Genomic DNA, 26,057 nt, shown 5'->3' with positions numbered 1-26,057 from the left:
ATTCGCTGATCACAGTTGCACCTGACCAGACAAGCAGCTTGTGCTTGTCCCTGAGGCGGGGACCATGCCGACCAGCCAAGCTCCTGAACCCTCGTTCCAACTTCGGTCCTAAGTAACGGCATTGTCCACTTGTATTTAACTTTAGCATATTAGAATGAGGTTATAAACGGCAAGCGAGGGTATTTGGTTGCAGATGTAAGGCAGCGGGGCTGAAAATTAACATATTTGGGTGAAATATTCACCTCGCTTCGCTTGGTTATTATTTCCCGCCAAATATGCTAATTTTCAGCCCCGCTGCCTTACATCCTCAACCAAATACCCTCGCTTGCCGTTTATAACCTCTATATGTTATAGGTGGTTGTAATAAAAAAGGATACGGACGCAATACGCAGAATTCCTCCATGAGAAGGATAAGTCACTATGGGGTGGATTTTTAAATGTGTAAACGACTTACTATATGCCATGTTGTTGATTCCGTACTGATATTTTGTGGCAACCAGTATTCTTGTAGTTCAAATCGAGTGGAATCGAGTGGGATTTATCGTGTCCAAGTAAGCTTACACTGATATATCGATAGCGTTAAATATTAATTTTATATTTCGACAGGATCATGATTGTGAGTGTCTGTAATCTGCTTTTTCGCAAATGAAAAATGCATAAATAAAAAATCCCGTCTAATGGCCAAGCGGTGAACTAAGTTACTCTGCTAGATGGAATTTGTCAAAAATATCACCATGCACACCTAATCAGCCCTGTTTTACGGCTCTATTTAATTGATAATTCGTTTGTCCTTAATCATCGGCCGGTGAATCGCAATAACAAATAAGATTTTATGAAGTACATAAGTATCGTAAATAAAAAAAAGAAATGGTATTGCGTAAAACATAACGCGACAATACTTTGATCGCATGTTAACTTATCATAAAAATTACATTGCGATGAAGTTTTTTATCACTTTTAAAGTGAAATATGTTTTAAACCACGAAAGTGGACGAAATACACAATGTAAATACTGTAGAAAGAGCACGATCGAGTCATAATAAAGACGGATATAGAGTCATATATTTTTTGATCACATATGCGAATTGTTATAACTCCATTTAGCTATATTGAAAGTGAAAATACAAAGGTACCCATCGATACAATTCACTTAATGGAATTTGTCAGACGCCTTTGTTTTTAGCCATTGGCCCAAGAAACCCAAACAGAGTAGAACTAACATTAATTTTCTGAATTTGAATAATGCAGTACATGCATTTATCAAACAAATTCTCTCTGAGGTTGAACAATTTACACGTCATGCGATCCATCAAGGGATGGTTAATTTAGTAGACGATTATTTCAGCTTGATCTTCATTTGATATGTCATTTTCTGCATTTGTTGTTAAATTCTTTATATTGAAAATTATAATTATACACCATTCCACAACCGCGAAAAATAGATTTTGTGTGCAGTGGTGCGTTCCTTTATCTTGCCGTTTGAAGGCGCCCATGTGATGAAGAGGCCTCTGTGTCTTCACTTTTGGGCGGTTTCAGGGGAACCATTGGACGATATTGCCAGAATGCCGTGCTTAGACCTCATAGGTGCCCCCATGCTAAATGTGCAGTAAGTGCCTCGTACTCTTAACTTGTAGTTGCACAGTCTATCAGAAGCGCTTCCAAGATGACGTTCCTTATCACACGTGCTATGCCTGTATTGCCATATTTCTATTGTTTATAGTGTACTGTTACGAACCCGGATTTTAACCTGTTAAAATGCGAATCATATTTTTACGATAACCGAAACTACTTACAGCCAGGCTTTCGCGTTGGTATGTTCATTAAGCTGAAGGAGCAGAACTCGTTACACTCTGAAACGTCATTCATACTTCAGTACCAGTCAAAATTTTGTTTGCTTTCGTTTTAAACCATTGAACTAAAGTACAAGCAGAGTTTTACCAAAAACGAACAAACGAACTCAATGGCGACCAACACGCGTGCACGTTTCATCGTTCGCGACCATCCGGTGTTTCCATGTTGTCTATGCTACTGAAGAGAAGGGTCGCGGTAAACAGTGCATCGTGACAGAACTGCTGTTGTCAGTACGGCGAGTTTCTGGTTGACGAGTTTTAATGAACAGATGGTGAATTGCACTGAGCATAGCCACTAATCGACCACAGAAATCCGACTACACCACTGAAAATACACGTCATATGTGCCCGATTTATTCAGTGACTCCACAGTCACCTGTGGTCTATCCCGCTCGGCGTCTATGCGCCCCATAGACGTGTGTACATATGCCCTTCTCAGGCATATGTACACACGACTATGGGGCATAGATATGCGATGCAGAGCGGAATAGACGACAGGTGACTGTGTGACTCACAGCCGCAGTCATGCTGTTCAGTATAAATTTCAGCGATACAGAATCCGGGTAGAAAGTATAAGATGGTCCCAAGAAAGTTAAACATTAGTGTAGGTCATTTAAACAAGCTTTTCTCCTATTTAGGCAAGCCGGTACAAAAAGATGTGAATAGACGGTTTAAATAACTTTGTATTGTTTCATTCGTACGGCAAAAAATATGTAAATTTCAAGTTACGACGTTGTGTCAAATTTTCCCTACTCTGCTTATACGAATTCCTTTATGAAATAGTAAATTCAGCATATTGGACGTCAAAGAACATCTGTATTCTTGGAGACAAGCTGACTGACGCAGCTACTATATCCAGATTACATTCGTTGATTCTTTAGGAATGGTCACTCTTCGAGACCACTAAAACTCCGTCTTGCAAGCTGAAAAAACGCGAGTTCGAGTTTGGCCAAATTGTGAACGGCCGTCATAACTTTCATGAAGGGCTGAGTTATTTGTCAAAACACGACAAAAATACATTTTTCACCCTCCAGCCTCTGTTTCAGATTGTGAACACTTGTCTTGATATTCTAGTAATCAAATTAAATAAAATCAAATAATCAAATCAAATAATCTAACATAATCCTTCCTTTGAAATGGAATGGCCTCACCGGGGAATTATATCAATAAGTGATACGGTTTCCCGCACTCCTTAGCAACCTACCTCATACGAATACATCAGGGAGCAAGCAAGGTCGATTTGTATCAATTTTCCCACTAATTTTGGAACATCCCTTGGAATTCTGTCATCACCAAATTATACATGTATGATAGGGTGTTAATATTGCACTTAGTGTTATCGATATCGCGTCGTATTCTCGTGATGTGTCCGCATTTTGACTCGAAAGTAGGGACAGATCACTCGAATGCGACGGGATATCGACCAAACTTCATGTAATTTAATAACCCTTTAATACTCTCGCTATACCTCTAAGTAAAATGGCTGACAAAGATGACGAAAATAGTCACTGCTTCGCCCAATAACCTCTCAGTCATGAATATTAAAGATGTATAATGGAAGAGGTATAACGGATATACCGCGAGGGCAGACTTGACATTAGCTTGTACTGGTCTTATAATATTTTCTTAACGCTCTGAATTTGATTAAATATGTTGAAATGAAAACACTATTGTCAACAGTGTAACGTGTTTTGAAGTTGACTGCCGATGAGAAATTGAAACATTCATATTTAATGAATTTCCGCTGAAAAAAAACATAATTCATGCTCAAAGTATAGGATGTGAAAACTACCAAAGGTTAAGTCATTGTCAATCTAACAGCGCTTCCGTAAGCTTGCACAATTTATATGTAGGTTTCTAGAGATGACCTAATTCTAGTTACCTTAATTTCGTCATTTTGCATGAATTTACATCTATAATCATTTAACATTCGTTTTCCAAATTTTCCCGCGAAATACTAGTATTTTCTGGGGTTGAAGACATTTGCTTCATTTCTCACAAATTTAACCAACAGGGTTTCTACGTTGACAAGATCATTTGTACACGTTTACGTAACTGTTGACCCTTATGTTGTTTTGATCAAAATACTACCTTCCTAAAATAACTTACTCACTAGAATTCAGATAATTGTGTATAGGTTCCAGGGTATACTCTCATTCATTATAACTGAATTAGGCAATTAAACACGTAATATTTTAGCACTTGCTTTCTTGAAAAATCTTCTGTTCTAAAAATTTCATCAGATAGCTTTTAAAATTTGGCTTACGGGCCTCCAGATACGTCTCTGAGTTGTTTTCGAAAACTTGTCACACATTAGTGTTTACCATTCTCGTCTTGAAATTAGTTTTTTATCAAAACGTAATGAGAAAACCTGGGCCAGCACTCTTATCATTTGATTTCAGGCGATATCAAATCTCCCCCTAAGTCATATCGCTCTAAGATTACTCACGTTAACAACAAAAGAGACAATACGCAGTGTGTTCTGTGAATAATTAAATACATTATTTAGCATTGGACAAGTTTCATATCTGTTTTCCTAGGAATCATAGCGGAGTTATATCATAAGGTAGATCCTCATTTATTTACTGTTAGCAGATATTGCAGAACTCGATTACTCCAGTATTAAGACACAAGGTCACTTCCTGTCTTCGCAGATTATTGCTTTATGATTTTTGTATGATGTATTTAGTTATGTAGTTTGATATGTTGCAACATGACTCAAGAATAATCGATAGACCACACCGCGAGGCACACTTTCAGACATAACAAAGATACACTATTTCAAGGACGGTGTTGATATACATCACATCAGAATGATACCCATGATGTAGGGTATGCAAGGTGAAAGTCGATTCAGTATATTCTCGATCGGTTTGACCCAAACGTATAGCACCTATTGATCAAGTGAAGTCAAAACCGCTCGACTAAATCCTAACCCTTACGATGGTTCAATAATCGAGGTAATATTCATCGGATAACACTGATAACCATGGTATATGGTAAATCAGAGTACAGTTGATATTCATCATACCAGACTGATAATCATGGTGTAGGGTATGCCAGATGACAGCCAATTCAACATTCTCGATCGGATTTGACCCAACAACGTATGAAACCTACTCACCTAGCGAAGTCAAAACCGCTCGACTAAATCCCCAGTTAATATTCGTCACATCAAACGGATCATATAGATTGCTAGGACAGTTGGTATTCATCATATCAGACTGACAACGTTAACGTATGGTTACCGGCTGTATTTATGATATCGTACTATAGTATTAGAGTCCATACTTAGTTTCAAGAATACATTATAATTCTCTTGACATATACAACGCCAAAATATCTGCTGTCTCTCTAAATAATTTTAATTTGCTGTGTCCATCCGTTCACATTGATCGTTGGATAATCTTTAGGCAAGTAGGTAACTTATCAAAAACATGATAAATATTTCGATGATTTAACCTACGAGAGCCATCTTAGGGGCATAAGTCGCGCAGAAAGTGGACGTACGCGTGCGTGTTTATAGTATTCCAAAACATTACCGTACCAAGACCCACTGCAATTTGCTTACCGCCAACACAGGAGTACGGAAGATGCAGTTCTCTGTCTTCTACATATCCTCACACAACACCTTGATACTTCAAAAGCATCTGTTCGAATTTTATTTGTGGACTTCTCAAGTGCATTTAATACTATTTCACCACACTTATTAATCAGAAAATTGAAAAATATGTCAGTAAACAGGCAGTTAATTCATTGGGTTGCAGATTTTTTGGTTAGGAGACCACAGTTTGTCAAGGTAAATTCAATACGATCGCATGTGCGATTGACAAATACCGGCTCGCCTCAAGGCTCGGTTATATCACCGTCATTATTTACCATATTTACATCTGATTGTACCCCCATACATGCGGACAGTAATGATAAGCTTTACAAATTTGCTGACGACAAGGCTTTAATTGGCCTCATTACAGCAGATCAGGACACAATCTATAAGCAAGAAGTGGACAGATTGGTTACATGGTGTGATGATAATAACTTGTTTTTGAATGTAAAGAAAACAAAAGAAATGATAATTGATTTCAGGAAAAACAAAATCAGTCCACCTCCGTTAAAAATCAAAGGTGAGGAGGTTGAAAGGGTAAATAGTTATATATATCTTGGGATCCTTCTTACAAACATGGTTTCTTGGGATGACCATGTGAATATGTTAAACCGTAAATGTCAGCAAAGATTGTATATATATTTGGTGTATCCGGAAACATTTTGCATATGTTTTACAGATCAACGGTTGAGTCAATCATTCTTGCTGGGGCGGTAGTATTTCCTCTTCTAATAAAGTTCAGATAAATCGTGTCATCAAAGCTGCTAGGAATATTCTAGGCGTACAATTGTATAGTTTTGATGACTTGTATATGAAATCAGTGAAAAACAAATCTACAACTATATTGTCTGACAAAACGCATCCACTGAATAGTAATTTCACTAAAATGAGGTCTGGTACCAGATACTATTCAGTCAGGTGCCGCACAAACAGGTTAAGAAATACTTTTGTACCCTCAGCAGTGAGATTCTAAACCAATTTTCTAACAGGTGAAAAAAAACTCATTAATGGCTACTGTTAGAATTATTTTAAATTGTACTGTTGTTATCGACAAGTGCTTTGTCTGTTATTTGGAACTGTGCTTTTTAATCTGTGTGATCTCTTTGTATTTTATCTATTGTGGAATATTTCTTTTTAGACTGTGTACACCACAACACATTTCCATTTTTTATATTGGATTAATAAAGGATATAATAAAATAGTAAATAATAAATTCCTTGACGTGTGTCTTAAAAAGAAGAAGGCTTTATCACCTTGGTATATGGACAGACAAATTGAAAGACAGACTAGCAACGCGGCATGCCGTTTGATTCATGGTCGTCTTGATAAACTATGGCCTTTTCATATTAAAAGGAACTTCACAGATGTTAGACTTTTTGGGGACTTCGTTCGAGGTTGATAATTGCACGAGATTATGCGAAAAGTAGGACTAGATGGCATCGTGCTGCCTGTCGCGTAGCAACTACACTTTGTGTGCTCTCAGGGCAGAAACACTGCTTCACGCCAATCAAAACATAACGCGCAAAAACTTTCATAAACACTTTCTCCTTTGACGAACTTGTAAAAGACGATATGACTGACCGTAAACCATTGAGTAAAATCTGACAGTATCGATAAAAGACTTTCAAATTTGGTTCAAACACACTTGTTATATATATTCATAAAAATATGAGAGGAATTTTTAAAATGATAAAACTCACCTCCCCGAAGCTCAAAACTTTCCCGTTTTCGCCAGCACGCCAATTCCGCTTAGCACCACACAACAACAACAATAACACGAACTGTGCCGGACACACTTTCGCTTAAAAATTTGCAAAAATCCTGAAACTACCGAAAGGTGCATGGTCGGCACTCTTTAGAAAAGAGAGTCTGAGCTACCTGAGGCGAGGCGTACATGGAGGGGTTACGTAACCGGTTCACACCTTGAACAATACCCGTTGCTAGTCTGTTTTTCTATTAGTGTGTGGTATATGCCAGGGAGTCTTTCTGTTCATACGCGATTCGCTTACGGCAATTATGTTAGATAAATTTGCCATAAAAACACATGGTTATAAACTGGTTCATACTTAAGACAATTGTCGCTAGTTAATGTTTACTATCTTCGTCAATTGACCGTCACATCAGAACTGGAGTGTTTGTAACCATTTGTCTATGTAATCGATACAAGGTTTGAAAAGATGAGTCTCATTTGAATGAAAACTCAGAAATATATCCACGATGAGATGATATCACATGCACTTTTACAGTGTACTATTGCACTGCAATCACACATCCTGGTGTCATTTCCTAATTCCTTCTGCTGACAAGATCCCAACCGCCAGGTTTATCGTTCGTTGTAATTCAAAATTTAAGGCAGTATTCGCCGCCTTTAAAGTGAAAGACTTAGACTTTTGCTCAAACATACCTCAAGAAATTTTTCAACCTTACTCTTTCTAAATCAAGGATAAAAATCGGGGGTTACCTTGCAAATTTTGGCAATTGAGAAACAAATTACCCAAGTCTTGAAATTCATAATGGACGCCATCCCTGTGCTAACTCTATGAAGAAATAAAATTTTGGATTCGACTAAGACGGTAAAAAACATTTATTACTCCAAGAGCTTTAATTGAAATGAGCCCCAACAAGGGGTAGGGAGATCATAAAAGAATTATAAAAGTTTGAGTCCGAATATCTGCCCTCCAAGGCCCATTCTTTCTCAAGGGCTTTTGTCAGGTGTCAGACTGTCTTGCAAGGAAGTTACCTACTAGATAATAATTTCAATGAAAAAAAAAGACTATTACACCCGCATAATTCTCTTACTCACCCGAACAATCTCGATCCCTGGGATCGAGTCCCGGTCCGTGGCTAATGACGGCCAAGTAAAACTCTAACGTTTCCTGAAATCGATGAATTCGGTTTCAGGGAGCATTCGTTTTTTTACGGGGAGGCGGGTCGGTGGAAAACAGGGAGGTTGACTTTTACGAGACAGTTTTTAGAGGGTCAAATGTTATAGTCAATGATGGAGGGGTGTTAAATTTTACGATGGTTTTTATGGAGTTAATAGAAGAAAACATTGATTTTGGAATCGCACCAAAATGTTGATTCACTATACATTGTGGTCTATAAGGAAACTATGAATATTTTTGAATACATACTAGGTAAATCTGTGTATATATAGACTCTTATTATTGATTATAATGTTCTTGATTAGACTAGGGTGGTTATAATTACAAGTGCATGTGTGAGCAAGAAATTTGAATTTGGAATTTCACTGAAATGTTGATTCACTATACATTGTAGTCCTTAAGGAAGCTCTGAATTATTTTTGTGTACAAAACTAGCTAAATCTGTGTATTTATAGACTCTATTGATTAATGTGTTTTATTGTATACTTGGGTGGTTACGGGTGCATGAGTTACCAAGAAATTTGATTTTGATATTTCACCGAAATGTTGATTCAATATACATTGTAGTCTACGAGGAAACTATAAATACATTTTTAATACAAAACTTGCTAAATCTGTGTATTTATAGATGCTTGATTAGTGATATTAGTACACTTGATTAGACTAGGTTGGTTACAAGTCAATATGTGTGCAACAACTTTGATTTTGGAATTTCACCAAAATGTTGATTCACTATACATTGTGGTCTATAAGGAAACTATGAATATTTTTGAATACAAAGCTAGCTAAATCTATGCTTTTATAAATGTTTGACATTTAATATAAAATCTGCGATTGGTTGGATTTTCTCTTTCCATGGTAACTGTGGCAAAATTGGAACAGGTGACAGTATACCTGTAAGGCTAACATTAGTTTTTGACCGTTATTTTCGCTCATGTATAACATCAACCAGAGCAAGATTCGGACTCGAACACAAAGCACAAAGTCTGCAACCTGCCAATGGCCGACGGCAATACAAATTACCGCTCAGTCACCGAGTACACGATGATTGAGATCAGGGGGAATTTGTATGTGTTCAACCCGGCAGTTGCAATGTCAGAGAAAATTAGTATCCATATGTATATATTCCTTAAATCTTGGGAAAAGTGTATGTGTTCTTTGTTGATCATCACGGTCTCTGATCAAAGCAAAAAAGTCACGCTTTTCTTGACGAATACCCCAACTTCGCAAATAAGTTTCCCATTATAAGAACTGGTTCAAAATGATATGTTAAAGAGGCACTCCCACTTGGTAACATTTTTAAAACACATTTTTTTAATGCCAACGGTCGATATTTGACATGGCGACTGCGCGCGGATCGCGAGATATCGATAAAAACATGTCCTCAAAAACGTTAAAGTTGGAATTCCGGTGGCCCACCTGAATTCAGCTTCCGAACATAGAACGTTCGGCACTGGGGCCATTGTCAACTAAGCTATGGAGTACGAGTCTACGCTGACGCTGCTGTACGCCACAGTACCCCTGTCTGCCCCTTGGAGAAAGCTGAGTCTTACTGACTTGGCGTAAAAACGAAAAACAATTATACTCAGGGAAGAACAGAAAAGTAGGTAAACAGAAAGAAAGCTTTTCATTTTTTTAAAATATCTTAACAAAATGATGAAGGTGACAAATCGGAGCAAGATATATACATAATGAAGATGAGGATAATGATGCAACTGTAATCAATGGATTTCGCTGCAGTATAAGGATGTACTACGTTTAAAGGAAGATCAGTCTTGGAACGTAAACCATAATCCAATTACTAAAAGATGGAACCTGTGCTTGTATGAGAAAATTTTACTCATCCGCCATCCAGAAACGACATATTCCCTTAATAACAGGAATGAATAAGTTCTCTCTTTCTCTCATATATATATATATATATATATATATATATATATATATATATATATATATATATATATATATATATATATATATATATATATATATATATATATATATATATATGCATATAATACTTTCTTGTTCAGACTCATAACCAACAGTACCTATTTTCCTAGATAAGAGGTCAATAGGTGACATACCTATTCTACTGTATAACTGTTATTTCGTTTCTTTCCTGTAGAATGTCTGTGAAGTGCATAGATACGTCTGTTAATACTCAGAGGGTTTTAAGTGTGGTTCTGGTTTTTCTCATCTTCTTTGTGATGTTACATGGTCCGGTCACAAGTGATGATGACGATTCCTCCGAGTCATATCAGCTATCCTACACCATTCCTGAAAACTGTAAGCTTCAATTATTGCACTTGTGTAGTAGTTTCATAAATTTTTTTTTCAGTCCTTTGTATATACCATATACTTTCAGTTCTTGTCCCCCCCCCCTACCCCAACACAAAAATATCATAACTTTAGTGCAACAGTGACAAGACAAACACGAGAATACTATTTGGTTTATGAGTTTTTGTCAGTATGTGCGCATCAAAGCAGGCCATCAAAATACCACAGCTAAATAACAAATCAAACTTTGGTCACTTCATTAACCTCCTTTTGAAGTCAATCTTATATGCACTTTTGCAAAGTAAACTAGCTTAAAATATTATGACAGCTTCATCAAATGCATTTACTGAAAGGGCAAGTAGCTGCAACTTCTGATATATTTTTAAAAATTGTCATTCTGTATGTCAATTGCAAGTTCTTGTTCAACTCAACAAAGCACATTGAAATACAAACAGTTTAGTTGAAATACAAACAGTTTAGCTTTCCAACAACTCTGATATACGTTTAGAATGCACCGTTGTTTACTTTTGTCTTTTATTCTAAAAGAGATTTGTCAATAATGATAGTAATGCAATCTACACAATTCCATGCTGAGTTGACGAGCTCGACACTATGTTTCTAAACATGCTTTTGGGAGCAGAACAAGATATTCTAGTTGGCTTTAAGGTAGTTCGCGCCTCGAAAGTGAAAGACTTAAACTTTTGCTCAACATTCCCTGAAGGAATCTTTCAACCATTCTCTTCATAAATCAAGAATAAAAATCAGGGGTCACCGTGCAAATTTTGATACAAGGGAAATAAGTAACTCAAGATTTACCGATATTTAAAATTCAAAATGGCCGCCATCCCTGTGTTAACTCTAAACTTATACGGAGAAAAATACAATTTGCCAATTTCAAAAAACTAAGTCGGTGAAAAGTTTTCTTACACCAAGAGCTTTAAAATGAGCCCCCACATGTGGTATATCAGAAAAGAATTGTACAAGTTTTAGAGTCCAACTTTGTGTCCCCGAGGTGCGTTCTACCTTAAATAAATTGTGAAAAAATCATAAAACGTTACAGCCACTAGCCCTCTAACTTTATTTTGCTACTTAAGGCTCAAATTTATGAGAGAAACCGGATATTAGAAGGTATTATATAGGGCTTGAGTTTGATGATACTGGACGTACCCAGTGAAGTGCACTTTGTTGATCGAAACCATGACGAAAATGGAAAGTTGAATTTAGTAGCCTTACAGCAATCATTGTCTGAAACAAAAATTTGTAAAATCACTCATTTTGAAATATTACCTAAGAGACACTTTAAAGACAATGACGCAATAGATAATTTTTCACTGATGATGATTCTTTAAGCAATACAGTCGATCTATGCGGCGAATTTCCTACAGGGATAGTTCACTCCTCAGTAATCGAACGTTTTGCCTCAGTATGTGGTCAAGTTCAAAATTTAAGTTGTTACAGTGCATAAATGCCATACAAATATTGTACAATATTTGACCCTTAGCTAGCAGATTTTTATATGAGCTTTACAACAATCAATACACGTTGAGTTATTTATTTGTGTCAACTACTTTCATTTGGTTTATGATCACTACCAACAGTTGGAATGCCACACCTTGACATTTCTTCAATCCAAATTCATTGGATACCATCTCCTGACCGACAGCATATGGACGCCAATGTCACCTTGAAACTCAATGTGCCATTGGATGAAGGTAAGATACGTCATCAGTATCAAGCTCCTCAATAAGCTAAGCCTTTAGGCCTAATATTTCTCAATATTTTTATCGATAAACCACGGCAGAAACAATAGTAGACGGATGTGTATATGGAGAAGCGAAAATAATTGTAGACAAGTTCAAAGACACACTTTTAGACAAGTGTGCAGCCTCATCACTGTGTCATGCGTCTGTCATCGTAAGCCTCTACTTAGGTCTTCTAACATAGGGATGAATTGTATTCCTAATATCAAATTCTTGTTCATACTTGATATAATTTCAAGGCAAGCTGCTGCAAAATTTGACATCTGGTTTTGGATTGAGCAAATAGGTCTCTCAATAAGCGGCCAAAGTTTTTGACTTCATGGCGGCAATTTTAGTTGTTAGAGATTCTGTTGTGGAGTTAAGACACAACAATTTATCACTCGACTGTGAACGAAACAGAACTTGTGGGAAAGGCGCCTGTCCCTATCCAGAATTGTTCATTAGTTTCACTTTTTTCCTGACCTCACATCCGGGCATTTTCTTCGGTATAAAATGATCCACAAGCTTGAATAGCTTCCAATATTCACTGAATTATGACTGAAATACGAGTGTAAGGAATTTTCAAGCATCTGCGGGTGTATTTAGTTGAATTTTAATTATTGTAAACAACATTAGGGCAAAGTGTTAGGTCATTTATAGGTCATGAAAACGGGGCATTCTACCAAATGTAGTGCAACCTGTTCCACTGTGATGATTGTTCTTTGAGAAGAGAATATATATCTCTTATTCTTCATGTCGATAACACCGCTCCTCGACAAGATAGGCCATGCAGTTATCTTCAGATTGGTTGCAACGCCTCCTTGTGGCGAAGGTGAGATAGGATTATGGCAGTCGTGCGATGTAAGACCTGATACATCAACATTACTGGCTATAGATATTACAACCGTAAGTAGAGTGTCAATATTGAGTGAAACGATGTTTTTAATATAGACTGCTTTTACATTTAAACCAAAATGCAGACTTGTGAACCTTTGTTAATATTTTTCTGACCTTGTGTGCTTTGCAGCAAATTCGTACATTGATTGCTCCTGTGACATGTACGTACTGTACAATGAAAATACCCTCAGCCTCCCTACTATCGATTATAGTTTTGACTGGAATAAAAGATCAGTAGGATCCTGCACAAATAGACACAAATGTGTCTGCTGCCGTTTTTAAAGAACATCCATTTGCTTTTTGATTGAAAGCTAGAGTTGCTTCCGTTGATTACTCACTCACCCGATAGCTTCCCAAGATTTATCAGCACGAAGCCATATCTGTCTGTACATATACAGTTTGTGAGAAACGGTCGTATACTTAAAGGGACATTAGCTGTAACTTTTGACTAATTTTTCACTACTCTTTTTCAATGTATCAACTACAGAATTTTACTATAATCCGATCATCATGACCAATGCCCGGTGTCTTGCTTGCCAACACAGCCTGTATATGTGAAATGACCATTGTTATTGTTGATAAATTCTATTCCGGACCTGAATACAAAATTTAAACAATAACAATGCAGATTATACTCATATAGGGTATATTTATGAGCTAAATATCAGGAGTTTCTCCATGGTTCAGGGATTCAAACCAGAAACTGCAGATGATACACAGACACAAAAAAAAAAAAAATGACCAAAGTTACAGCTAATGGATCTTTAAATAGAACGCAAATTTCTTGCGCGTTCAGTTAGAATACGCCTTGGGAAAGGTATTGGGACTCTCAAACGTTCACAATACTGTACAAGTCTACCACTTGTTGAGACTCATTATGAGTCTTATCTTTGATTCTACTTTTATGAGAAAAACCATCCTTCCAAAACGTTTTCAATCGTTTCTGTTTACATTAACATATGCTTCTGTGTTTCTTTTCCTTTTCAGACAACTGCATTCGCGACATTTCATGATGTGCTTTTTGGAACTAAATACATCTTGCGGGTAGGTAGTCTTCAAATTATTACAGATAAACATAAAGTCCCTGAAATATGTCAAATATATGAATAATGGTTTGCAATTTCCGTTCAGTATGCTTGATCCTGCACAATCGATGATATCTAGTCACTGCGACATAGCTCAATTTTTGGGTTCACAGTCACTAATATAAAATATGTGCTGGTATTGTCATTCGTTTTAAGGTTGGGATGCAGTTTTCCCCCCACAAGAACTTCTGGCAGTTTTGTGATGAAGAGATCTCTCCGAGTAAGTAATGTTTTATCATGGGCTCGTTGTCGATGCAATGTGATTCATTCAACATTGTCATATGGATAGGCGATTGTCTTCAAAATAAAATACCAGATTTCACATGTTTAATACGTTCTGTAACCGAACAAATGCGTATCAGAAGCAATGTCTGTATATGGGCACAACTGGTTCCGTTACAGTGACATACTCAAATACATCATAAGGTGAACGTTATAGTTGCGAAAGTGCTCGTAAGATTTGGCAACTCTCGGAAGGGTGATGATATCGGCGTATGTGTTACACAAGTAACGTGTTTCAATGATCAATGCACTTGACAATGTTTACACAGGGAAGAGACTGTTTTAAATAATACTACGGTCAAACCTATAGTGCTGGTGGTTGCACAAGGCACCAAGAACAGTGACCATCAGATGGAAGTGGTTTTTCTAAGGAGGGTGGATGTGGCATTACTTTCGGTGTATGTAAATGATGTGCCGAGTGGCGAATTCAGGACAAGATAACGGTAACAATAGCACTCAATATGATCAATTTTTTGAAAAAAAATTATATATGCAGTGAATTGTTATCGTTCTAATGATCACAACTACATCTAAATTTTTTACAGGCTGTAATAGGTCAATCTTTGGTGTTGAACGCTGTCGCCAACCCTGTGAGTATATGTTCATAAATCATAGCTCTGAAAAGGTATTGTGTGGTGCAGAATCTTTAAAAGTGTCTAATACCTTGACAAATTACAGAACAATAAGGTATCGTATTCCAGCTAATACACTCGTTTGTACCTCATAAAATTGATAGAGAGTCCTTTACATGTATCTGTCGGGTAACTACAAGCACGCGACGTTACTATAATCAATATGTATATAGTTTGGGTATACGACATCAACGATTGCGTTCACGTGCTTTCATGTTTTTATTTCTTCCTAACTGCTCTGTGTAACAAGATAAAAATGTCAAACACGGGCACAATTGAAGGAACAAGAAAAGTTAATGGAGAAACGCATGTAAATATTCACCTATGCTATTGATTATAAATCTATGTTCATTGTTATGTTCGATCGTTTCATGGGAAATTAGGCGAATCAGAGGCAAAACCTGTATACAATGTGACGGTTGACAGTGTAATCGGTACCGAAGACAACTCATCGTGTACAGTGACAATTTCCTGGTCCTGTCCAGTAGAACATAGAGACAGTGTGAAAGAATACTATGTTGTGTTTAACAACCTTGATGCCATTTCATCCATTTACTACAGTGTACAAAGACATGTAAGTTTTCGTCTTTTCAGAATGTGTGGTACGTTTTAAACTGCTTGGAAGTTATGATGTAAGAGCTCCGTTGGAAATAACTTTGCTTGGATACGATTTTTATGTTAGAGATTACGTCATCAACATGACGTGATATGATTAGTGAGTATGATGATAGCACAGCTGCATCATGCCTTTGCATACATGTAGCGCTGTTTGCTGTTGTCTTCAGAACGTATTGAGAAGGATAATCTACAACCTGATGTACATACATCTTGGCCGATAAAATAGAGCCAAAAACCCTCCGTTTTGACTCGAGCTTTAACAACTGGTATTTATGCTAGATCTGGATAATCTGTGTGTCATTAATTGAACTTCAGAAAACAATTATGAGTAGTAGGGTAATTACATTCACCTTGTCATGGCGATGTCCTCAGTGCATTAAAATGTGATGCCGCAAGACATCTTATTTCTTTTCCACACAATAGGAGTTTCCGACTTATCCATGGGATTTTTTTCGGCTGCAGACAAGTCAGTCCGGGTTGATCTTATATGATGAATACGAGATACTCGTGAGTATGAGACTTGTTTTGTCCAATACTAGAATTAAATTACCTCAACAAACTCTTAAAGTATTATTTTATTTACTTTTTACTTTTTTATGTTTACCGACCACACTTGAATTTTTAGGTACTTGAACTTATTTTTTCTATGCAGACGACGCTATAGTATATTGCTACAGACTTCTAAGGACAAGGCGTCTTTTTATTTCATGGCAGATCGTTCCTGTGCTGAGGGATTACTACAACCAGAGTAAATTAGGACCGTATCATCGACAGATGTTAACGCTTGAACCATTCATAACGACAACGATGGGCGTGGAGAAAAATGACACCATGGACATATTTGGTACGGGTAATGCTACTTTGTGTCTTTTAAAGGGATATAGTCGTCGGTACTGCGCCTGTGCAAGTTTCTTGTTTACAAACAATGTATTTCGTGCTCGATATCAAGATGCACCTCATCATCATAGCTGCAACGTTTAAATTGTACGATGATAGATTATGACAGACATGTTTTAAGTGTCATCAATCACCATTGTGACGTGGATACATTGTTGCCATGGGTTGTATGGGTCCCATACGACCTTTGAGCGCAGTTCAGACGACTACATCCCTTTAAATTCACGTTGATGATGATGATGATGATGATGATGATGATGATGACCATCATCATCATCATCACAATCATCATCATTATTATTATTATTATTATTATTATTATTATTATTATTATTATTATTATTATTGTACTTGGGCCTCAGCCCAAGTACATTTGTTTTCATTCCGTGGGAAAAAACTGTAAGGTATAACCATTTCTGGCTGAGACCAGGGAGGGCAAAATGTATTGGCTTCATCTTTCTTGGCATAATAAATGGCGTAATGATGTTAACTGAATGGAAGTGCTGCTCTCAGCCAGTCTTGAATAAGTGAGATGTGAATATAAATGCTTCTCTATCTGAGTTTTGGCCACAAAATCTTCTGAATATAATCAAAATGTGCATCGAAATGCAACAATTAATGCACCCTCCGTTTCCTAGGCGATGGCACGACCCTTGCTACACCCACTGGACGAGCCAAAGTGGGAGGGGTAATTTCGGTTTGGTCGAACAGGAGGGCTCGAGACCAGAATTTAACATTTAAACTTGAAACATGTTTAATCACTGACAAGATGTGGATAGTGTTAATCAAGAGAAAGTTTGAAAAGGAAAGGTTTTATATCCCGGACACAATGAAAAACATTACGACTGGAAACTGTACCCCCAGTTGAGAATAGTAATGCCCACAGCGATGGAGAACACTTATCCTTGAGCTGAGAAAACCAGACCATCATTTCGAAATAGAGCTGCAGATTCGAGAAGCTCGTTAAAAATAGCTAGGTACACCCCAAAGGGGTGGTTTCGCGTCTTGAGGGCAAATTTCGCCTCCTTCATTTAGAAATCGTACGTTTGTTTTTCCAGGGGAACACATCATTTGACACAAAATTTGCATGAAAAGGGGTCGCCAGTAAGCACGTGGTCAAATCTGGCATAAGAAACAATATGAAATGTTGGGTAAAGCCAGTCCAAAATAAACTGATTTGAACTTTTGTGTTTTGTAATTTATACCACTGCAGTAACATGACTTTTTTTTGACAACATCACACAATGTAATACGTTTTGAAACTGAATACTCCGACGTGTTCTGTGTCTCCTTTGCTAAAAATACGGTATGCCGATTACCATGTAAGGAGATGATGACGTCAAGACAGATTTGAAGTGCGTTTGGTCTTGGATGGTGCACGAAGTTTTGTCGAGGTAGCTTGTGTATTTATTTCCTAAATGGGAGATATTAGGGTCGATCTAAAAGAAGGCCGAAAAATGTTATGATACTCTAAGCGAGCTGAACTCCAATGCGAATGGTTGGATAATTTGGAGGATGTCTAGACTGATCTCGTCTCATTAAGATTATTTGGCGGTCAGTATTGAATTTCAACTGCGTCACAAGTTTGCGTCGAACGGTCAACGAACGATATTTTAGAAATCTGGAGACATGGCACATCGCAGTTTTATTTTAGTATTTTATATTTTACAAAAGATGTAAGAAGCAATGATTTTGTTGAAAATTCTGAAAAAAATATAGGAAGATTTGATCGCGAACACATTTTCACTTGGGGGTCAACTAGCCCTGCGTACGATGCTGTGTGTTCCGCTACAGCTAAGGGGAGAACCATTTGATTTCTGGGGGGGTATGGAGGATTTTGAGAAAAAAAAATTTGTCACCAGGTGAGAGAGAAGAAAAAAAAATTGATCCTGTCATGGCCTGAGAAAAAAAAATTGTCATAACAGACAGAAGAGAAAAAAAAATTGTCACAATGCACCAGAAATAAGGAAAATTTGGAAACCTTATTCTCATGTATTCTTTGCCGGCGCGCCGCCATAGGCGGCGCAAATGTTTTACCACAAGCAATTCTTATGTTTCTTTTCCCAGCACTTATGATATAAGCATGCACTACATAGGTCTACTTTACACCTCAGTACACTCAATGTTTTCCTTCCATTTTCTGACCCAAGAAATCATATTTCAGGATTTCTGTTGCCATATCTCAATAGCATAGGCACTATCTAAAGGGGACTATTTGACTTCTGTAAATTGTGAAAATTTAAAACACAAGACAGGAGTCAATAAACTGGTGTTAAAACCAATATTTTTTTCTCAATATGAATTTGTTAGAAAGATGTACCTTGACAATGAAAAATTGAGGAACAACAAATATGATGAAATACAATGTGTGAGCCTTGTTTTTCTGACAACAAACACCGGATCGCAAACATACCATATTCAGGCTTTTCATTAGAAGCTGGCAGCTGGAGAAATGACACAAGAAGGTCACAGATTTTCCGTTCCTGTATATTCATTTGTCTTCAGTCTCTGGCAAACAGAACTGTTTTTCACAAATTGTATTGTCATTGTTTGGTTGTTGAATATTGTGACTCAAAAACTGATCATGCAAAAAATGTAAAAAATATCAGTGTTCAATGTCATTTTCAAACAGTTTTACCGAGTGCAAAATAAACTGAAACTCCTCTCAGATTGCACCATTAAACACATCAATTCTCAAAATTTCCAATACGAGAGGGGGGACCCCCCTCTCGTGCTCTCCCCCTTGGGGTATTCTAATAGTTTCACTTAGTAAACAATTAAAAAAACTCTCAGATTGCACCAGACTGCACCATTGCACACATCATATCTTAAAAAATTCCATGTAAGATAGGGGAAAGCCCCTGTGACACTTCCCCCTAAGCCTCTCTCATGTTCTCCCCCTGTACTTTCAAATTCTGCCCGTCAGATATCCTAGTGAAAACCCTGTCATAATATCCATCAAAATTAAACAATATACTATATGGTTAGATACTGCGTGATCTTTTATATTTTTATTTTATTGTGACTTTGAATTTCATTTTGATGTGTTCACCTTTTTTGAACCATCATGAGATAACTGATGATAGTCTAGCAGGGTACATCAAGATTTGAAAGGTCTTTACTGTTGCTGTAATTACATGTATTGGTATTTAATTTTTCTAAGTGGGGAATGGTCAAAATTTCAGAGTTAGAGAGGGAGGTTACTCAAATTCATCATGGTTGGGGGGGGGGGGGGGGTCACTCGAAATTTCAGAGTTTCAGGCCGTCAATAATGACGGCTCCCTTATATACAACACATTACAAACTTGATGACCAATAAAAAAAAATTTGCACTGCTACTCCATTTGGGAAAAAAAAATTGATGCAGGTCTGACAGTAGAAAAAAAGAATTGCTGTCACTCTGACAGGAAAAAAAAAATTGCTCCCATACCCTCTTCCTCCATACCCCCCCCCAGAAATCAAATGGTTCTCCCCTAACCGCCCCGCTCACCACAGCCCTGCAAAGACCCGTACGTTGGGTCTGTGACTTCAAATCCATTTTGGGACTTGACGTAAAAAGCCAAATTACTGCCGAAATTCAGCGTTCTTGGGCCCAAGTCGTATCCCAGCCTACCTCAGCTACTCGATCGCTTCCAAAAATGACAGTCTTTTATTCACTTCTCGTAAATAACCGTCGATGTCGGCAACTCTCTCGCTGGCCCTGCGTACGATGCTGTGTGTTAGCTGTAGCACATAGCATCGTACGCAGGGCTAGGGGTCAACATGGGGTCGCAGCCATGTTGCCTCAAAACTTATTTCTGTCTGCACTCAAAACTCAAAAATGTCGCATATGAACCTGAAAAATCGATGTAATTTTGTCAAACTTCGGCGAAATTTCAGCCTATAGACAAAATTTCATCTAGGTAAGGTAAATTTACTGAAATTTGATCGACAAATAATCCTGAGCTTGAACGTGACAGCTCGCCTTCTCCGGGAAGTCATGCATCCGGCCAGCTGCCCATATGGCGACGGCGGCAGACCGTACGGGGCTCTGGATATGAACCTACCGCTGGTGTAGCTGTAATAACTGTTGCGTTGTTTTTAATCACCACGGACGAAGTCCGAGGTCCGTGCGTCCGTTCACGCCTAGTACCCAACCCATACAGATGCACGTCGATTTGTTTCACAATGCTTTCAAATTTGGCCGTGTTAGAGGACTTTTTAGTTTACACCTCCATAGTCTCCCATGTATAAGGCAGTTCTCCATAGATTCGCATGTATGATGCCAAGAAAAATAAAAATTTAGTTTCTCATCGTATTCATATTGCCTAAAGGATGCAGTGACACAGTTTTTTTGTCCCCACGGATAAAGTCCAGGGGGCTTATCGATTGGCTCATATCCATCCGTGAGTCCATCAGTGAGTCCATCGGTTCACGCAGATATCTTAGACATTTTGACAAAATATCATGTGACCTTGGTGACCTTTGACCTCAAATATACATTATTGTCCATAACTCAGTAACCACAAGTGCTAAACCTTTCATATTTGGTATGATGGGACACCTTATGACACCACATATTGTACCTCATTAATTATGCGCATATCTAATTCTGAGCAAGCCAATAGAGCTGGATGTCCGATTTTTGGTATATAGGGATAACTATAGGGTAGAAATCTAAATATGCCCATCTAAATATTAGACATCTACCATCGAGAACAAAAGAAATTTGCTGTAATTTGAATATTTAAGGAGTTTAAGCAATTCCCGCTATAAATAAAGAACCCCTGCCTCAAATTCCACAAATGTTGCTAGACATATTTTGCCGTTGTCATGCCATTGCTTCGTTTAATAACCAGTTAATCAAATGCCTCATTGACAGGAGGAAATTCAAGACCATATTTGAATAGTAGTATATATTGTCCTCAAAATTACTCTATCACGGCCCAAGTACTCATTGCCTTCAGCAATACTGCCTTGTTATTATTATTATTATTGTACTTGGGCCTCAGCCCAAGTACATTTGTTTTCATTCCGTGGGAAAAAACTCTCTAAGGTATAACCATTTCTGGCTGAGACCAGGGAGGGCAAAATGTCTTGGCTTCATCTTTCTTGGCATAATAAATGGCGTAATGATGTTAACTGAATGGAAGTGCTGCTCTCAGCCAGTCTTGAATAAGTGAGATGTGAATATTAATGCTTCTCTATCTGAGTTTTGGCCACAAAATCTTCTGAATATAATCAAAATGTGCATCGAAATGCAACAATTAATGCACCCTCCGTTTCCTAGGCGATGGCACGACCCTTGCTACACCCACTGGACGAGCCGAAGTGGGAGGGGTAATTTCAGTTTGGTCGAACAAGAGGGCTCGAGACCAGAATTTAACATTTAAACTTGAAACATGTTTAATCGCTGACAAGATTTGGACTAGTGTTAATCAAAGTAAAAGTGTGAAAAGGAAAGGTTTTATATCCCGGACACAATGAAAAACATTACGACTGGAAACTCTACCCCCAGTTGAGAATAGTAATGCCCACAGCGATGGAGAACACTTATCCTTGAGCTAAGAAAACCAGACCATCATTTCGAAATAGAGCTGCAGATTTGAGAAGCTCGTTCAAATAGCTAGGTACACCCCATAAAAGGGTGGTTTCGAGTTTTGAGGGCAAATTTCGCCTCCTTCATTTAGAAATCGTACGTTTGTTTTTCCAGGAGAACACACCATTTGACACAAAATTTGCATGTAAAGGGGTCGCCAGTAAGCACGTGGTCAAATCTGGCATAAGAAACAATATGAAATGTTGGGTAAAGCCAGTCCAAAATAAACTGATTTGAACTTTTGTGCTTTGTAATTTATACCACTGCAGTAACATTACCTTTTTTGACAACATCACACAATGTAATACGTTTTGAAACTGAATACTCCGACGTATTCTGTGTCTCCTTTGCTAAAAAATACGGTATGCTGATTACCATGTAAGGAGATGATGATGTCAAGACAGATTTGTAGTGCGTTTGGTCCTGGATGGTGCACGAAGTTTTGTCAAGGTAGCTTGTATATTTATTTCCTAAATGGGAGAGATAAGGGTCGATCTAAATGAAGGCCGAAGAATGTTATGATACTCTAAGCGAGCTGAACTCCAACGCGAATGGTTGGATAATTTGGAGGATGTCTAGAATGATCTTGTCTCATTAAGATTATTTGGCGGTCAGTATTGAATTTCAACTACGTCACAAGTTTGCGAAATGAGTATTCCGTCGAACGGTCAACGAACGATATTTTAAATAGAAATCTGGAGACATGGCACATCACATTTTTATTTTAGTATTCTATATTTTACAAAAGATTTAAGAAGCAATGATTTTGTCGAAAATTCTGAAAAAAATATAGGAAGATTTGATCGCGAACACATTTTCACTTGGGGTCAACTAGCCCTGCGTACAATGCTGTGTGTTCCCCTACAGCTAATCGCCCCACTCACCACAGCCCTGCAAAGACTCGTACGTAGGGTCGGTGACTTCAAATCCATTTTGGGACATGACGTAAAAAGCCAAATTACTGCCGAAATTCAGCGTCCTTGGGCCCAAGTCGTATCCCAGCCTACCTCAGCTACTCGATCGCTTCCAAAAATGACAGTCTTTTATTCACTTCTCGTAAATAACCGTCGATGTCGGCAACTCTCTCGCTAGCCCTGCGTACGATGCTGTGTGTTAGCTGTAGCACATAGCATCATACGCAGGGCTAGGGGTCAACATGGGGTCGCAGCCATGTTGCCTCAAAACTTATTTCTGTCTGCACTCAAAACTCAAAAATGTCGGATATGAACCTGAAAAATCGATGCAATTTTGTCAAACTTCAACGAAATTTCAGCCTATAGACAAAATTTCATCTAGGTAAGGTAAATTTACTGAAATTTGATCGACAAATAATCCTGAGCTTGAACGTGACAGCTCGCCTTCTCCGGGAAGTCAAGCATCCAGCTGCCCATACACAGTTGCCCATATGGCCAGGTTTATGAGATTGTTTTCAAGCGACGGCGGCAGACCGTACGGGGCTCTGGATATGAACCTACCGCCGGTGTAGCTGTAATAACTGTTGCGTTGTTTTTAGTGCCCACGGACGAAGTCCTGGGGGAGTTATAGGTTTGGTCATGTCAGTCCGTCCGTCCGTCCGTCCGTTCACGCAGATATCTCAGACATGCCCTGGTCAATTTCTTTCAAACTTTGCACAAGAATAGTACCCAACCCCATACAGATGCACGTCGATTTGTTTCACAATGCGATCGAATTTGGCCGTGTTAGAGGACTTTTTAGTTTACACCTCCATAGACTCCCATGTATAAGGCAGTTCTCCATAGACTCCCATGTGTAAGGCCAAGAAAAATAAAAATTTAGTTTCTCATTGTATTCATATTGCCTAAAGGATGCAGTGACACAGTTTTTAGTCCCAACGGATAAAGTCCAGGGGGGTTATAGATTGGGTCATATCCGTCCGTGAGTCCATCAGTTAGTCCATCGATTCACGCAGATATCTCAGACATTTTGACAAAATATCATGTGACCTTGGTGACCTTTGACCTCAAATATACATTATTGTCCATAACTCAGTAACCACAAGTGCTAAACCTTTAATATTTGGTATGATGGGACACCTTATGACGCCACATATTGTACCCCATTAATTATGCGCATATCTAATTTTGAGCGACCCAATAGAGCTAGAGGTCTGATTTTTGGTATATAGGGATAAGTTAACAATATAATTTGTTTGACAAAACGTCACGTGACCTCAATGACGTTTGACCTCAAATATACATATTTGTCCACAACTCAGTAACCACAAGTGCTACACCCTTCATATTTGGTATGATAGGACACCTTATGACACCATATATTGTACCTCATTAATTCTGCGCATATCTAATTTTGAGCGAGCCAATAGAGCTAGAGGTCTGATTTTTGGTATATAGGAATAACTTAGCAATACAATTATTTTGACAAATGTCACGTGACCTCAATGACCTTTGACCTCAAATATATATATTTTTCCACAACTCAGTAACCACAAGTGCTACACCCTTCATATTTGGTATGATGGGACACCTTATGACACCACATATTGTACCTCACACATTATGCGCATATCTAATTCTGAGCAAGCCAATAGAGCTGGATGTCCGATTTTTGGTATATAGGGATAACTATAGGGTAGATATCTAAATATACCCATCTAAATATTAGACATCTACCATCGAGAACAAAAGAAATTTGCTGTAATTTGAATATTTAAGGAGTTTAAGCAATTTCCACTATAAATAAAGAACCCTGCCTCAAACTCCACAAAAGTTGCTAGACATATTTTGCCGTTGTAATGCCATTGCTTCGTTTATTAACCAGTTAATCAAATGCCTAATTGACAGGAGGAAATTCAAGACCATATTTGAATAGTAGTATATATTGTCCTCAAAATTACTCTATCACGGCCCAAGTACTCATTGCCTTCAGCAATACTGCCTTGTTATTATTATTATTATTATTGTTATTACAAGTTTAGGGGCTATTAGTATTATATAGAAATCTAATAACAGTTCATTAATGCTGTTGGAATTCTGAAAAAGAGGTGTTCGAATGCAGGCCCATCGTGGCAGTCGTGGGCGGGCACAAAACAAAGCACAGCGACTGTGGAGAGTCTATGGCAGTGTATTTGCTGCAAATATACCTTGACGCATGCGAACTCGTTTGCCAGTGTTGTCTGCCAATATGAGCATGCGCAATTGAGTTTACCTGCGCGTGAATGTGTAATCTGTTAACTACGTCTCGTGCTGTAATCTTGTGGTTGCGCTTTGCATGTTGACAGAAACTGGAATTACTGCAGAGAATACTTTTCAGGACATCACAAGTGAGTCCCTAAGGTAACAAGTAGGACGTTTAGGAAATCCTTTTAGAAATTTCACGCCGCCTGTGGCCATTTTGTGGAGTATAAGCTCATACGTACCTGAAGCGACGGTATACAGTATTTCTACTGTACATATTGCCAGATAATATGCGATGGAATTTCGCGTTTCACGTCGTTCAATCATTCAATAGGAAATGCCGGCCTTCTCCAAACTTTGAAAAAAATCAGGGTGACAGACTTTGGAATGCTAACTCTTGTATAACAATGACGTTGAAGACACTTTTATTCGAGCTCGGCAACATTTTTTTAATTTAAGAACTCTCATCATGGCGGTTTCACTGAAACAGTGAGTATTCAACAACTTTTTCCTATGTCCATGTAGCACTTGTGAAAAAAATAAGCGAGTCAACAG

At 38.0% G+C, this 26,057-nt stretch overlaps 1 protein-coding gene across 2 annotated transcripts in view; it reads left to right on the top strand.

Annotated features, from left to right (window-relative positions):
* The window catches only part of LOC139121387 (uncharacterized), a 44,940-nt gene that overhangs the window by 6,704 nt on the left and 12,179 nt on the right, over positions 1-26,057 (top strand). For both annotated transcript variants that reach the window (XM_070686217.1, XM_070686216.1), the window contains exons 2-10: positions 10,468-10,628; positions 12,218-12,331; positions 13,143-13,264; positions 14,243-14,299; positions 14,497-14,560; positions 15,168-15,212; positions 15,638-15,828; positions 16,296-16,379; positions 16,587-16,716. In XM_070686217.1, coding sequence (XP_070542318.1) covers positions 10,468-10,628; positions 12,218-12,331; positions 13,143-13,264; positions 14,243-14,299; positions 14,497-14,560; positions 15,168-15,212; positions 15,638-15,828; positions 16,296-16,379; positions 16,587-16,716 — 968 coding nt within the window. The remainder of the gene's footprint in view (positions 1-10,467; positions 10,629-12,217; positions 12,332-13,142; positions 13,265-14,242; positions 14,300-14,496; positions 14,561-15,167; positions 15,213-15,637; positions 15,829-16,295; positions 16,380-16,586; positions 16,717-26,057) is intronic.

This window comes from Ptychodera flava, chromosome 21, assembly GCF_041260155.1.
Source record: "Ptychodera flava strain L36383 chromosome 21, AS_Pfla_20210202, whole genome shotgun sequence".
NCBI classification, from domain to species: Eukaryota; Metazoa; Hemichordata; class Enteropneusta; family Ptychoderidae; genus Ptychodera; species Ptychodera flava.
Note: the sequence above shows the minus strand (reverse complement) of the source record. Positions and strands in the feature narration are given on the sequence as shown.